At 31.6% G+C, this 17,726-nt stretch overlaps 1 protein-coding gene across 2 annotated transcripts; it reads right to left on the bottom strand.

Annotated features, from left to right (window-relative positions):
• Positions 1-240: 240 nt before the first annotated feature.
• Positions 241-9,833, bottom strand: LOC123708307 (sulfotransferase 1E1-like). 2 transcript variants are annotated; one of them, XM_045658973.1, is made up of 9 exons: positions 9,749-9,833; positions 5,705-5,789; positions 5,216-5,350; positions 4,576-4,675; positions 2,911-3,073; positions 2,385-2,511; positions 1,467-1,561; positions 978-1,149; positions 241-883 (listed from the first exon to the last, which is right to left on the bottom strand). In XM_045658973.1, exons 2-9 carry the CDS (start codon positions 5,784-5,786, stop codon positions 768-770), a joined length of 990 nt encoding a protein of 329 aa, XP_045514929.1. In that variant the 5' UTR covers positions 5,787-5,789; positions 9,749-9,833; the 3' UTR covers positions 241-767. The 2 variants fall into 2 exon arrangements, with proteins under 2 accessions (XP_045514929.1, XP_045514931.1); XM_045658975.1 differs by lacking the exon at positions 9,749-9,833 and adding an exon at positions 9,307-9,368.
• Between the last annotated feature and the right edge of the window lie 7,893 nt (positions 9,834-17,726).

Raw genomic sequence — 17,726 nt, 5'->3', positions numbered from 1 at the left:
CTGTTCGCTATATTGACAAACTTTAAATATGCCGTTTTAAAGTTTCGGATAATTGAAGGCCTATTTGCAGTTTACAAGTGGTTTTAAAACATTCAGTTTTGTTATATCGAAAATAAATGATTATAAACGTAGCAAGATTGAGAGCTGAGAGCAGTTTCATCGAGCCTACAAGCAAACTAAATAGAAAATAGAACACAGTGATTGGTTGGCGTAGTATAATATTTAATCATCGAATAACATCTTTCTATATAACATCGTTCTATATTAACCCACAACCCACGTATTTTGAGGTATTAATAAAGTATAATCTAGCTAATTTAATTGGCATCCGCCATAATATGGCCTATGATTTAAACGGAATTCGTAAACACACTAGAATTTGTTATAATTTAATGTCAATCTATTTAATTTTATATATACACTTAAACTGTATATATATTTTGATGCAAGTAAGTTAATTTCATATTTCATGTAAACATTTTAAGGACGCTATGCCGCGCATCGCCCCAATGTTTTACTTTATCTACGCCTCTAAAAAATCAGTGTCCGTGTAGTGTATAACTCTTAAAAGCTTGGCAACATATTCACGAGACTTCTGGGAATGTGAGAGTGCATGGGTGGTGAGTACCACTAAACTCCAGCCTTTTAAAGAATTATGAAAGAAAATAATTGACGATTACTTGTGTGTGACATCAGCATGATAGGTTCTCAAATTAAAAACGTTCTTTTTTCAGTTTAGTATACTATCGAGTATGAAGAAAGTCTATTTAATCAACTTTTGGAAAACGAAGATCTGTGTTCTTGAGATGTTCTTCCATGTATACCTCAACTTCTCTTCGCAACTCATCCGTATCAAAATAGTTCATCCAGTTACCGGATTTACCTAAAAGATGAAATATAAAACAAATGAAAAAATCATGACGATTTGAGTGTAATTGAACAATTGAATTTTAATTTTTTTAAAGAATTATAATGACCTTTTCTCATAAACTTCATTTCTGAATCCTTGTTGTCATTTGCAGTCTTAAATACGGGGGTGTGTTTCTTCATATTATCAAAGGTCAAATGGTCAGCTAATTTATTCTTTTCCTCATCTGAGTACGATTTTCCAAGAAAGTCTGCAACTCTGTCGATGACTTTACGCAAATCCTGAAATATAAAGAACCTAATGCAAATACTTGACTGGTTAAGAATGTTGAATAATTTATTGGATGACACTAAGTATGCCTGTTTGATATCTGTTTAATAAGACGTTATATTATTATTTAATTTATTTGATGACATAAAAGTTTAGTGTACATTTAGCTAAAACAAGAGCGTAAAAATCCTAAAAAGACCGGCACAGACGGATCATACATCAAGTGATCCTCCGCTTGCCTTCTTCTTGTCTTTGAAAGGAGTTTATATTAAAATAATAATTAAATTACGTTCAAAACTATGTCCAAAGTAAGCCCCTTATAACACACCTTCTGCATTTCTTCGTAAAACAAAAACATCATGTTGGGATGGCCTCGATGTTTCCACGCTTCTTCTATATGCGGGAATATTGGCATATGCATTACTGAAACATAAATGTAAATGATTCATGCATTTAATCAATTAATATTAATTCACTATAATAAACATGAATAACATATCAATATCATAGTGATATCAATCACTTTTGTGACAATATTTTACTGATTAATCATCTTTCGAAGTGGTGTTTGATTAATTGTGGAAACTATAATGAGTATATGAGGCAACAAGCAAATCTTAAAACTTCAATTACTTTCTTTTATTATAGAAATGTCTAAATCTGAAGTCAATAACTTATATAAATAATAACTAACGAATCTTAGTCTTGTTTATAAATATAGAGGACTCAAAACAATGCAGTACGCATTGTTTGGAGTAAAATACTCTTTGTCTCTTTCCATCAAATTGTATTTACGCAACGAATAAAAGAAATGGATTCTTTTGTTAAAACAGTGTGATTAGTATGGAGTTTTTAGTAATAATGGGGCAACTTTTATTACTCTATGTTTCGAAGGCAATCATGGTCCGTGAGATATTTGACGACGTAAGGTATTTAATTTACGAAACAATTTAATCGAAGATGACATATCACACGTTCGTCGCATTTAAGCATTCGAGTGCAAAGGAAGGAGCTGAGGTCAGCACGCAAGGTCGCGCCCCTTCAATCGTCAGTCTCTAAGTAACATAAGATGAAATACTAAACACATTTTTTTTCCTCTATATAAAACATTTTATACTATTATTTATTACATAAATCGGCTTTTCTCTCGTTAAATGAAACCTTAAATGTTGGTAAGCGTAAAGTAAAACTTTTTAAAATATACGATTTGCTATAGCAAACTTCTTAACGCTTAGTATTGACTTACACAAGTCCCTTTTGAAGAGATCCCAAAACTCGTTGAACTGAACACCCTCGTCGAAGTATCTAAACAGTTTGTGCATGAAGTGGAAGGAGACGGCCACGTCACGAGGGTCCCGAGCGATGTAGAACACCTAATAAAACTATTATGTATAGATAAATAAATCAGAGACAAATTAATTTTTGAATTTCGAAGTTTAAAACTATATGAACCACTGCGGTCATGATTTAGTTTTAATATATTGGAAGGTTTTGAAATAATTATTTAACATATTTTTAATTATTCAAAAAAAGAACACGTCTTTAACCCTGTAACTCTATACTATACTATGAAAATTATCGTATGACAGAACGCGATTAAACTCACGTTTTGACATGTATGTCATGTTTAATGCTAAATTTTGACTTTTCAATCTTACCCCTAAACTTACTGTACCACTAGTCTAAGCTCGCAATTGATCTCTTCGAGTTGGGCGTGCCTCTTAATTTACTATTGTAAGTATAATTTGGTAATCTCTAAAACACTGTCTTACTTTAGCAGTATCAAGCAATTTCGGTGGTAGAAAGTCGAGGTTAAGGTGTGTCTTCACATATCTTGGAGACGGTAGAGTATGCAGGTCTTGGTAATCGTGAACCGTAGCGCCGTGGCCGCTCGGAGGTGGACTTTTCTTAATTTCAGATGCTTGAGTTGGATATCTATAAAAAAAATTGTTTTCCAAATAAGTAGTTTTAGTTTATATACCACTAGCGAACCCAACAGACGTCCTGCAATGCAAACGAAAAATAATTCGGATGGCTCAGACTGGGAATCGCACCCAAGTGCCAAGAGTCTACCAGTAAAGCTATCGGAAACCTTAAAAACCAGCTGATTAGTTGCAGTATAGATAAATAACCTAGATACCTACTGCAGCGCTATCTTCCATCTTCCTTCCATCACAAATTCATTCAAATCGTTCCAGCTACTTAAGAGGAGTTCAGTTACATACACACGTACAGTAGAATTATATATAGAAAGATAATACACGTATCTATGGCTACAATCTCTGCGAAGACTTCATAACAGCGAACGAAGTTATTCTGACCGATGTATACAACATCTCGCCCTCAGTCAATTGGGGCCAGTCAGTGGTTAGGTTCCCAAAGGTTTGAGGAAATGCCCTACATTCTTCCTTGTGTATCAAGTCTAACTCAAAAATATACGAAAGTTGTTTATCTAGATCGCTTATATCATAAGTGATCTATTGATTAGTTTAAGAAATCTTTAAACATAATATAATTTAAAAAAATAAACGCCTTTTAAGAGGTTTACAGACTAAACAATAATATTATAACTAGTCTGGCCATAAATACTTTTACATAAAACTTATCTTTTTTTCAACTTTTTCATTATATTCGAATTTGGAACACGTATTTTATTTTAAAAACTTCTTTGTACACACATTTTTTGTATAAAAACTGCGTTTGCTGAGACTATTAAATATGTTCGTGTAAATTTTAATAACATTACATTACAAAACTTTACTTTACAAATTACAAAAAAATGCATTTTCATTTGTAACAGAGCTTATGGCGGACCTAGGTAGAGAGAATGTCTATAGAGTGTGTGTAACTGAAGCGTATATGTTTAAATCGGCTTGATTTTCCATCATTAAATGTCTGATAGTGTTCTAAGAGTATCTTTTTAAAGGGTTTTGATAATTTAGGAATTTAATTAAGGAATTAATTAAATTATTATTTTTATTTTGTGGTTGCTTAATTTATTTTTTTCCCTTACTAGCTTGCTTATGTTCTAGTATAATTGATGTGTATGTTTGTAAAAGTAGAACATGAAGTAGGTATTTTTTATTGTGATGGTAAAACTAAATTATAATTTGGACGCAAAAAAATAATAATTTACCAGTTAAAGACTATAAGACTTGATTACTTACAATATTTAAGCGGTTAACAAGTGGGATATACAAAACAACCGTGGTTGGTGAAATCGCGTTGGGTGAGCCTTATCGATGGTCCATTTCTGGACCATCTAGGAGTCTACTAATATAGGAGTTACTGGATAAGAGATGTGAATTTTATGAAAGTGGATGAAGCGAGACAAGTAAGTCAGGATCGTAGCATGTGGAGACACGTGGTCTGTGTCTATTCTACGGAAAAACTGGCATGATGTAAACGTAAAAAATATTTATTAAATTTCTACTCACTCAATAAAAGCATATCGTTTAGTCAGTGGTGTAGCGGCTGCGCCGTCATAATCTAAGTTGTTATTTAACAACCAAACCAGCTCTTGTAACCATGTTGTACCTGTAAAAATAGACCTTGGCTACAGATTCGTACACACAGGTTGAAAGCCCGGTTACAAAGCAATGGACTTTCAGCCTGTGTTAACAGTTAACACTCACTCGTACGGTAGAAACATGGTGAGAAAATACATATCCTAATAGATGGCGTGTGTCACCTATCTCAAAATATACAGAAATTTAAGATAAGACCAAAGAAAGAGTTTTGGGGCCACTGATTTTTTAAGCATTGTAGGAGAATATTGATTAGATATTGCACGTACAAAAATACCATTTACAATAAATTTAGGTCGTTATTAAAAGAACGAAGTTCCTTGAGGATTTCCCGAAATAATTGTAGGTTTTATACGTACAAATAAATAACAGTTATAATTGTATAAGTATTTCATTATTATAATTTTTAGCCTTTATATTCCGAGATTCTGTGGTTTTTAATATATTTTCACTACAGTATATCTTTGAGTTGTTTCATTAATATGATGTGTTGACTAATCATTGTTTTAACTGCTAAAATGTATAATATTAAAAGCGTTTCCTCTCTTACCAGAGCGAGGGAATGACACAACCCAAATGTCATCAGTTCGCACCCTAAGGTTAAAGATGTCTTCAGCCTTGTCTCCATAGCCTGCCATCCAACAATACCCCTGAGGTCCCACTCTCACGAATGGTCGAGTGTAATCTGTTTATTAAAATCTATTTAATAACTAATGATCGTTGTAATTGTAGTAGTTTTATTGGCATATTTGGAGATGATGAATAATTATAAAAATGTATAATCAAATTTTAATCGATCATTAAAAAGACATAATTTAACAAACTAAAGAAATAAGTGTCATAACGCAGGGACTGAAAAAACTGCTTTTTCAAATATATTATTTCAAAAATCCAGCTTCAAGTCTTTTCAAATATAATATTGTAAAAATCCAGCTTCAAAGCGGGTCACATCAAATAAATAGTAATAAGTTACGTTACTTTCGATCTAATTTATTATGCTTATTCGTACTTCAATATTTTTAAAGGTTTTTAGACTTACCTTTGTAATACTTTTTCACAATTTTGTCCTCCTCCTCAGTGACATTCTTGATTTCAAATGGGAACTTTATTCTCTCCGCCATTTTCTATAAAAATATTGTATATAATTATTATTTAAATATTATATATATAATTTTGTTGACATAGAATAGGTTATAATGAGCTTCGTTAATCCTACATCCGTAGGTAGTTCAGCTTTCTGTTACCAACAACACCCGGGATTATTGCGACGAGCAACAATCTTTCCTTTGTCAAGAGCTTTTTGCTGAGGTCGCGAGCGCCGCTAAAAATTCATAACAACAGCCTTGTCTAATAATATAAACCGCTTTTAATAAGCTTTTGCGGTGTCTATATATTCAGTGGTTACGCACTAAAGAATAAGTGTAAGATTTCAGAAGTGTATCAGGGCGAGTTTTCTGGGTTAACCTCATTTATTTGTTATTTAATAACGAAAGCCTTCAGGTATCTACAAATATAAGGGAGTGATTACTTAATACATGATTCCAGTATACAAAATGTTGATACATTTTATGTAATCAAAAACTAAACATAGCATCGCAAGCCGATCGAAAAACAATATGCCAAAACTATTTATCAACGCAAATGCATACACCGCGTCATTGTAGAGCACAAGTATCGCCCACATCTAAATAAAAATACGATAAAATAAAACTAAAGCCAGCTAAAAGTTCGGCCATTCCTTAAAAACCGGCATCGGCAATGATCTTCAAACATTTTTTTTCTTAAGGTCACTCGCGCTTCTACCAAGCACTTCTCTGCATATAGAGGGCGTAACAAGCGCAGTAAAATGGCTAAATTTGATTGCTTAACTTAATAATATTTAAAACGAATATAAAAGGTAAGTTTTATTTAAAATAATCTTATTTTTACTTCTTGTTACCTAAAAAACTGGTTCGAAATTGTGTATCGTCTTTTTTGTCACAGGAAGCCAACTAGTTTGGCAGAATTATTTATGACATGGCAAGTTCAGTGTTCAAACAAATACAATATTTTCATCACGTCCAAACATCAAGTCAGTCAATCAGATATTTTAAAAAAGATTTACTTCGTAGTGCCTAGAATCAACGCAAGAAGAAGACAGACTGATACTTTTGTCGTTCCACAGTCCTTAACCAATCTAGGTAAACATGCGCCCCTCAGTAGAATACTTAGGAATTTTAACCTAATTTTATGTAATTGTAGATATGGTCTTGACGTGTATTATGACTCACTTCCTAGTTTTAAGAAAAAAATTCAGTCATCTCAGCCATAAGTCATGTAATATTTTCCACGTTTCAATTTATTTATGTTTAAAGATACAAATACTTAAGTAACTCTGTCCGCTATCATTTATTAGAGTCAATGTTGTGTACACCTATTATTAGATTGCATGCTAGAATAAAACCCAATATTGTTAATTAGAAAATGTATACATGTAATCTGTTGGTGTTCCTTAAAAAATAAATCAAGTCTAAAAAAATCAAGTTATAGAGTTTTCGACTTATTATTAGGCTAGTTATTTAGGATGATTAGCATTTTGTTAAGATTTCTCCTTACTAATTTTAGTTAGAGGTGAAATAAATAAATAAAACATAATATTCGGAACATATTCGTCGATCAATAGACGTAATAAATTTTAAAGTATCCAGTTGTATAGTAAAAAATTGCTATGTTCGATATACATAGGTCCAGATTAGAGAGGGAAAATATGTATCAAATGGCTTGCTTGACTGAGTATTTCGGATAATTGAGGCGTCAAATGGAAGGGAACAAAACAGTTCTCGACTTATCAATTCCTACCGTACAAGCCTTCGAGTTAAATTACAATGAATATTATGTGTCCACTTAGCTGATACTTTACTATAAATAAAGTATTTTAAAATGAAAAAACACTTTACATTATAAAAATGAGTAAATAAAAAGCATACAGAAAATTAAGTATTGCCAACTATTGTGTAGTAATCTATCGTACAGTAAATAATCCTGTCATGAGACTATTTTTTGGACGTGACTACAATATTTTGTCCGAACTGGAGTATTGCCAAACGTTTAGGCTAGACCAGCTATCATATTACATCAGCATCTGTTGTTGAATTGCATTTATGTAAACATTTTCAGATGAAATGAATGCGCTCAAAGCAATATAATTTTTCATAAAACTTTTCATAGGTGGTTAATTTTTCTGGGTGTTGGTCCTAATTCTTTACTCATTTGACACCGACATCGCTATATCTATGACCCGTAATTGCATAACTTGCTCACTTTGTACGCATTTGTTAGGTGCATTTGCTTTATGCATTAATACGTCTCAATCAAGGAATTTATTTATACTGAAAGTTATTGTGAAATAATTGATGGAGTTGGTTTTTCCTGGCTTTTAAGTGCATTTATATTACGTAATCTTATCCGATTGACAATTTTCGTGTATTATTATTGTGATATAAGAACACATATTAATATCACAGCCATCGTTTACTAAGAAATGTCTTCGATATAATAAGATACATGGGACCTTAATATACTTATATTTACTTAAATAAATAAAAATATTCCCTTTTATCAATACACTATAACGAGCCTCGGCTTACAGATACACCACTATAACAAGGTGCCACGTAACCAAGGATTGTTAGACTTTAATTAGAATCAAGGTAAAATTCCGTCGATAAATGCTTGAGTGATCAAACAGGAACAAGAGAGGGGAATTCCTTTGAAATTGTCTTCTTAATAAACTAAACGTCACGGCGTCGACTCGAGACGCGTGCAACTCACAATTAATTGTCTTTTGATAATTGTGTCTCAAATTTGAATTAGACGCTTGATAATACTAGTATAGGAATCGAGAGATATTTTAGGTTATTAAATCTAAAGCGTCCAATTAATTTATTCATTGGCAGAGCAACTAGTGTTTATAGATATTGAAATATTATATACATACTTAGGATAACAGGCATAAAGATGGTCATTGATTTGCTTAGAGAAGAAAAATGATCAGGGACATTAAGACAATGGTTGGAGTGCTTTTCTTACATTAATTGTGTAATGAATGATATGTTTACTGCTTAGGACACTTTTAGACATGTATCTTATATAACATTAAACTTAAGAAGCTAGTTCAAAAATATATTTCCAGGAATTTAAAGAAATTTCATAAGAAAATATACACAGCGAAATTATCTTCACCACAGAGATAAATACATTATTGCATACTTTATGAAGATAAGATAAAATATCTTTATACGATTGTCGTAAAAAATTTGATGATATGGCGGCTTTGTAACAAATAAATTAATCATTTTTATAATTTAATTTTAAGAATAAATCAATATGTTTGTTAAGGTAATAAATGAACTAGTATTGCAGCTTTATTGTTTTATTTTAAATATAAACAAAATTTAATACGTTGATTAATTTATGAGACTGCGTGATTTCCAATGAGGCACATTTCCATTATTATCTAATTCTGTTATTAATAAATGTATTAAAGAAGACATTGAATTTAAAACAAGTATGGTAAAATTACTTGACTCCAAATTAAATCGTTGAAGAATTGAAAAACTTGTTATTAAATTGAAATGATTAAGTTAAAATATATGCACTGACCTGTACGACTTCTCTTGAGCGGATATCTATGTCGACTGTTTGTAAATACAGGTTTTAGATGGGTACATTGACTTGACAAACTATTTAAGGAGTATTTTTATTATACTTTACAATATTGTATAATATGTTTATTATATATCATAATTATAAATTATATAACATGGATAAATATTTATCTGGTTTTAGTTTAGATATAATAAATAAATATGTATTAAAATTAAGCGTCAAAGAAAAAATAATGAAATAATTACAGAATCGTAATTTACGTTTTAAAAAATACCGGATATTATTGAGTAGGTAATTCTAGAAAAAATCTATTAACGAAAAAGGTAAGTTCTAGTTTTGCAAGTCTGTATAATTGTTAGGTATAATGAAAATAATTTGTGATATATTTGATGTCACTTTTATAAGAAAGAAGAAAAAGTATGATTCTGAACCTTACCAAATTAATAAAAAAATCCAAGTTTCACTTCGATTGATACCTAGATACTAAAGCCGTATTGCAGTGCACAGGTTATGTTTATTCAATTAGGTACGATCATAGTAAAAGAAAAATGACGAAGCACCTACAAATTACCAATTTAAACATTAAAAAAAAGTTTTTCCTTAAATGATTCAATTGAATCAAGACTTTATTTATAGTTTTCTATACGAAATATGATTTAGGAACGTTACGTACTAAAGATATAAGTTGGCGCCTGGTTGATAGAACCGGTGATCTCACAGTAGATGCTGTTCTCGCTCAAGCTCGTTCCTTCAAGCGTACAAATTCTTACAAGGCCAACGCACTCGCGAGCCATTGAGAGAGTCCATAGGCAGTGGGGCGGTATCCCGTGCCCGTTTGGCCCCTTTTCGTAAAAAAAAGTATCGCAATACAGAGAGGAAATGCTGCCAGCAGCTACACTGCCACAGGTACCAAATTTTTATAATTTGTTTTAATTTTCTTTTCATTAAATTTTAATTATTTTTGTAATTACTATGTACGTTAATAAAATTGTAAATAATGTATATTTGATTGTTATGATTACTAATACACGTTATATATTTCGGTTTTATTCAAAATAACATAACTTTTATGTTTTTTAATTAAAACATTCAATCTTCATTTACCAAAGTGTTCAGAGGAGTAGTTCGGATTAATACGTGTAGCTGAGTTTCATCATTGGACATCGAGGCGGAATCGAAAAATCCCAACACTCATTTTATAATAAGCTCGACGACCATCCTTCTACAACTGACTGTTTTTAAACGCACTTTTTGCCGAACACCACCACAATGTGACCACCTACCGAAGTATTTCGATCAATTCAACGTAATTCTATGTACCTATACTCTTGCAACGATTTTGGCAGAATGAGTGTCCATGGGCAGAGGTATCCTTTAACATCAGGCATTAGAAACTACTTTAGTTAAATTAGTGCAATAATTATTGAGTACATAAATTCATTTCGAGCATTTACTAAATACTGAAAAACTAACACAATATTAGAAATATATTTATATGGCGTCCTTTACTCTGCTAAAATTTTTGCAACCGTGTGTGAGACAAATATAGCTTTCAATAGTGTAGTCCCTTTCTTTCCAACCGGACATTTATAATGTGTGAATGAGATTCTAGACATAAATTAAATCTCGGTTATCTAAGGAATTGGCATTGTGCATTTCCCAGTGGATGTTTGACACAATTGTATTTAAAGTTTTTAAGAAATTCTAAGCAGAATAACTGATACAAAGACAAAATTTGAAATGTTTCTGGTTTGATAAAAATAAATTGCAGTTTGTATATAATATGTATAGTAGTAAAAGTTAGATGTACACTGAGTTTTGTAGGCATTATCAAACTATACTCTCTTTTCTCTAGAACTCAACAACTCTAGAATCATACATCAGTAAGGCATGGTTCGTAAGAAAAACTGTTTAACAACAGTCTACCAACTTACCGTAACTTTGGTTTTACAGGCTTTTAATGTGGTTACAGTTTTCACCTTGTTTGTTTATTACTGTTATTGTTATTTTTTATCTTTTAGTTCTTTTTCCTATGATATATTGATTTTGTTCTAGCGTTATTGATGTGTTTGTGTATGTGTGTTAAATTTGAGATGTCATATTTTCTTGTATTTTTTTGGCATACACATTGTTTTTGAATGTATATGTAAATTTTTTCCGACTTACTTTGCAAATCCGACTTTATAATGTTAAAACTATCTAATACGATGTCGCCAATAAATCTGTTCCAACCCCAAAAATACTCTAGAATCGAGGCTGCATATTTTTTACAACAGATTCCTGAGTTAGGAGTAATCAAATATTTGATGCTCCAGTGCCACAGGTAATGAAAGTATAACAAGTGCTGAAATAACGAGCATTTGGCAAACATTTAATAGTCTAGAGTCCTCTACACATGAATTATTTCTCTTATCTAACGAGGTAGGAAAGAGGTTTTTGCGGTCATTGTCTGCGTTTTGCACGAACAAATGCACTATGCATTTAACGTAATTATTGCAGTCTTTTAACGCTCATTTTATAGCTTTGAAGAGTAAAGTGTCGTCAAATCATTTGAAATAAATTAATAATAATACATGAGGCGACATCTACAACCTACGGCTATAATCACTGTAAAGAGGGCATATACTGTTTTGCAGTCAATTCCCAGTTCTTCAGCTACGTCGTAACTACTGATATGCCGATCTTGCTCCACTTTTTAAAAAATGGCATCCATTTTGCCTGTAATAGGGCGACCAGAGCGACGTGTTATTTTGACGTCAAAATTTCCGGATTGAAAAAGCTTAAACCAAATTTCTGCTACTTTCCCAGACACTTCACTAGGTCTAAAAACATCGCAAAATTTTTTCGCGACTTGCGTGGCATTTTTACCTATTTGTAGAATTTTTTTAAAATGTATCGAATTCCCTCATTAGATTCACTCATCTTGACAGTACGAATAATAAATAAAATTCACACATTTTCCTACTTGACACTGAATTTGGAATTATTTTCTTTAAAATTTAAACTTCGAATGATACCAAAACCAGCCACATACAAATAGTACAGCCAAAGAGATTTTATTACATGTTCATACATACTATAATGCGAAAAGACTTTTCCCCATCCTAATATTCTGATCCAAGGGATAGACTGACGCCCGCATAAGTTTCATAAGTAAGTTAAATCCGTTATTAAAATATATTTAATTGAATTGGTATTTATTGCTAATATAATATGACTTCGATATTTGTATCAAAAGATATTTAGATCCTCCTTATCTGCTGATAAAATTTGGAAAACCACACTGACTGTTCAAAATTGAGTCATGTTTCTGTCTGAATAATTGTAGCGTTAGCTAGACAATGTTTTTATGAAAATTCTGTCACTGAAAATAATAATTACTCAATAATTTGTTACTGAATCTCAAAATATATTATTATTAAGAACTAAACTTTATTGTGTCAGTAAATATATATAATATGTACTGTACTATTTATATGAGTAGTACAGTAGACCAAACGGTAAGTATTTGTAGTAGAAGTATATAAAAAAGTTTAAATGTAACTCATATTGTGAATGACATATTATGTATTGTATTAAAATATTTAACATTTCACATCGTTATTTCCATAACTGCGCTTATCTTATCAAGTAGTATATTTCTAATCTTTGTATCCTACGTGATCTTAGGCTAGGCCAATAAAGCTATAATTTTTGATGATTTTATCAAAAATTAGGAATCAATACTTTTACGCATTTGATGATTAATTGTTGAGTTATTAACCAATAATATTGAGTCATCGTTTTGCGCGCATTGTGTTGAATGTTATTGCAGTGACAGCTGAAGTATGTTCTGTGGTGAGTTAGTAAAATTCATTACAACTCTTTTTACAATGAAGATAAAAGTTTACTACGAATCGTGTTTAAGTAATAACTTTACTTTGTACCAAACGGAAAGGCGATGCTAAAATGCTTCCTTAGCAGCATTCCATTTCGAGTTTAATATTAGTAATATTGTTATAAAATACTTAATAAATGAAATTCCTTCGCAAGACGTACAAAGAATTTTAATTAAATGCTAACTTTTAGCGGAACAGTAGAAGGAGTCTTCGCCAGCGAACTATTTGCTTGGAATTCCACGTTCGTGCTTACCCTCAGCCCAAGTTGAATATTTTTAAAAGTCCTAAAATCTGGCAACATATGAATAGCTTAAAATATGGCGCGTTATTAAAATGGTCTCTAAGATTAGTAAGTAGTAAGTCTCTAAGTTAGGTAAACTTTTATAATATTTATTTACATTTTATTGGAGACAAAACAATTTAATATTAAATTAAAAATAAATTTTAAATAAGGCTTATCGTTTTTAATTGAATTGTATAATTTCGCGGATTTCTCTTAAAGTTTTTTTACTTTCATTAATATTTTTAAAGTCGAACCAAAGACATCTTTATCTAAGTTATAATGAAACTCGAAATATATTTAAATTATGATATTTTAATATTAACAAGACACTAGAAGAAAAATATAGTTTTTTTCTTTTTGTTAATTGTCATCCACGGTGCGTGTTATTTAGTCTGTGCTCATATAATTTTTTAATTTATGCAAAAATTATGTTTTTCCCTTTAAATTAAAACTCGTTTTGTAACTATTCACACCTGTAATTATAATTATTTACTAAGTAAATGAAAAACATTTATTAATGGCCTTTAATAAAATGACTTGTTTATTTAATTATGTATGACTGAACTGAAGTGAAAGCAGTGATTTAAGCAGAGCTCGCAGAATACTGGGACAATATCAAATTAATTACTTACGAGTAATCAGCGCCCATTGTGGTGCGATTTGTCGCGTACGCCTCCTTGTTAATTGCATTACTATTATGCTCATGCTTATACATAATTATCGGTATAATAAGACAGTTGTATATTATACAATTCGTCGCAGCCCTCATACAGGGTTATTGATTAGGGGTGATAGGGGTGTCAACTTATTATTTATTTATTAACAAATGCTTGCCTACGCTTGGCACACACAAATAAGAAAAATTAAAATGCAAGATTTAATGTAGGAAGTATATTTATTTATAATAGGGAAATATAATAAAGACGAAGAAAAATAAAGGAAACCAGAACTTATACAAACTAAAGGAATATAATTTCAAAGACTGGTCAGCAACTGGGAATACCATGGCACTCTCACTAGGAAGGGAGTTGAGTGATTGCGCTGGTGAAATAACCTTTATCACAGATTATTTTACCAATGGGCTATGGGGTCGTCACGTTTTGGTCATTTAGAAAAAACTAAAAACATGATTCTAATTCATAAAACTCCTATTCATAAAACTGATTTCTATCACTCCTCCTTCACTGTGCAAAGTATCCTACTTTGGAATTCCTTACCAATTGATATCAGACGAGCTCAGTCTCTAAATTTATTTAAAAAACTTCTTTTTTAACAATTTTTTTCTGCCTCGCCTCGTAATTAGCTACTACTTATATGTATTAATTGTGAGTCAATTAACCTATGGCAGAGCTTTTACACGTCTGTTTATACATATTATTATTTAAACTTTTTCTTTGGATTTAATTTTAGTTATATGCACTTTTGTACTTTACCCTCTGTAGGTGTTTCTTTATTTATTCTCCCATATGAGAGTTGCCTGGAAATCGCTTGTTAGCGATAAGGCCGCCTGTTGCCTAATAACTTATGTAACGTACATACTTTTTGTTTGCATGGTAACAAAGTATAAATAAATAAACATGACAACTAAAACATGGTAATGATAATGAATAGTCACGTCCCGTCATCTCCTAATGGGAATACGTCGATGCGAATACGAATTACCAACAAACAACAGACAGGACCTTACTCGTAACTCTTGTTATGATATTTGAGCCAAAATCCTTCAAGAAGCCCAATCTGTTTTATATATTTTAATTTCTCTCCAGTTGGCCATGCTTTCTTATGAGTACGCTTATTCACACTCAAAAACGTAGCCGTTAAAACAGAAACGGCCAGCGTTAATACTATATTATCATTTAAATAACGTAAGTAAATTACTCCAGATGATATCATTGAATGTACTTTATTATTATGAACTAATTCGGTAAGTACGAAAAATGCACTGAGTGAACTGATAATATGATGTTACTGGCTGATAGGTTCGATAATTTAATAAGTGAAAAACTAATTATACAAATTCAGCAAAATAACCCTAATGTTGTTTTTGAATTTCTATCGACTACAGACACATAAGTCTAAGTTCATGCCACTTCTCTCAAGCAACTTAAAGTAACTCAGGTTCTAATATTTTTTTTTCAATATTTTTAATATTCAATTTCACAAACTAATTTACAGTAGTTTCCACTCATCCGATTTCCTAACAGAAACCACTTGAAACTTGAAATATTCTTCGACTATTTTGCGTGAAAACTAATAAAGGATTTAGAAGCTAAAGATTTGCACTAAAAAATTTAATTGATTTTAATTATAGGATCTCAGACAACGTTAAACTATGTTATGATAGGTTAGAATTTTCACGAGAATCGCTGAAACGTTGATTTTGATTGTAAATATTAGAGCGCGCGTCTCTGAACCCTGAAGCTATGCTTTTAATTCACGTGCACCAATAGACTTCTCTTCATAAGAGCGACATGTGAAATATACAGAAGGGTACCTAAACATAAATGTCCAAGAAATAGATACGGAAATCTCAGGACGAGACTTAAGGCGCCACCGTTATTATTGAAATACCTTACGATGTTTTTAATGTTTTACCGCGAAATAACGTGTTGATGGCGACTTTTATTTGTATAAACCGATAACCGATAGTAGTGTTGGCCTAGTGGCTTCAGCTTGCGACTCTCATCCCTAAGGTCAATACCTGGCTGTGCACCAATGGACTTTCTTTCTATGTGCGCATTTAAAATTAGCTCGAACAGTGTAGAAAAACATTGTGAGAAAATCGGCTTGCCTTAACCCAAAAAGTCGACGTGCGTCAGGCACAGTAGGCTGATCACCTACTTGCCTATTCGATTAACAAATGATCATGATACAGATACAGAAATCTGAGTACTAGACCTAAAAGATTGATATGTTTTATTTATCAAACCGATAACCTAGGTGACTATTACAGGCTACTTCTTTGTGTTAGTGTTATGTGTGGTGATTTTACGTGTTTTTGGTGCCCTACGGATTGAACTACGGATGGAGTGAACTTAGGAATATTTGTCAAGATAAGATATGATTACGATTTTTGTGTGTACTTAAAGTGTTAACAAAAAGTATAATTTCCAAAAAAAAAAACGGTTCTAAAGTGACGATTAGTCGTGGGTAAAAAATTATGTGGCGTTGACCGTGTATGACAAATGGTGTACAACATATTTGTTGGGACTTCACAAGAGCAGTGGCAGTTGGCTAGCCGCCACGTCTTGGGGTCATGCTTCGTTATAAATTATGACCTAGTCTAACCACTAAAGGATAGTTTATATACTTCAATCAATAATTTAAAATTCCACGGCCATTTCTTTATTCTATATGGGGGTAATCAGGCTCAGCCATGAACCGATCTATAATATTTGTTATTGTAAATCAGTCATTGTTCGTGTCGCGCGAATATTGGCAAAGTACTAAGCATTATACTGTTACTTTATGAGGTTTCGGAACAATGGGAAAATATATTTGAAACAGATTCAGAAAGTAATTATTGATAAAATATTTTTATATGACCCGGTGAATTTCATAGCAACTATATAATATGCCAAAACTTAATACAATTTTATTAAAACAAACCAATAACAGCATATCAATTGAATTGTTAATTCAAAATGTAGAGCAAAGATAAAAACGAGTTTAATTTCAAGAATAATAATTGGATCGATCTTTTAATTATGTATCGTGAGTGTTTTACTAAAGACACTTATTATTTTAATTAATGTTTAGCAGCGTAAACCAAATGTTAGCAATCATGGCACACTTGAAGCCAAAATGAACCCTTTAGTTTTATCCATGCTCATAAATTGTAATTTAACATTCTCGTTTACGCCAATGTCCAAAAAGGTCGACTACACTTGTTTTGTATTGAAGTGTCACTTAGATTTATGAACCCTCAGATAAGCCGAGTTAGTTTTTGTTACCGTACCCACTACCCCTAATTTCATGTTATATTAATAAGTTCATATTTTAGCAATTAAAGTCAGTTGCTACCCAGCTTCAAACAAAGTGTTTCATTTAACATATCCACAACAACCGTCACCAAATTTAACTTGTGTTAATTTTTTTCAACAATTCAGTGTTACTATAGAAAATGACTAAAATAAATGTGTTTGGATATCCTACGTCCATGCGTCTTTTCATTTACTATTTTTACTACGATTTTTTGGTTCCAAATCCTGTAGTCATGGATCCGTTGTCTTTTTGTTTCTGAATAAAATCGC

The sequence above is a fragment of the Pieris brassicae genome, chromosome 4 (assembly GCF_905147105.1).
Source record: "Pieris brassicae chromosome 4, ilPieBrab1.1, whole genome shotgun sequence".
In the NCBI taxonomy this organism is placed as follows: domain Eukaryota; kingdom Metazoa; phylum Arthropoda; class Insecta; order Lepidoptera; family Pieridae; genus Pieris; species Pieris brassicae.
This window is presented reverse-complemented; position numbering and strand designations above follow the sequence as displayed.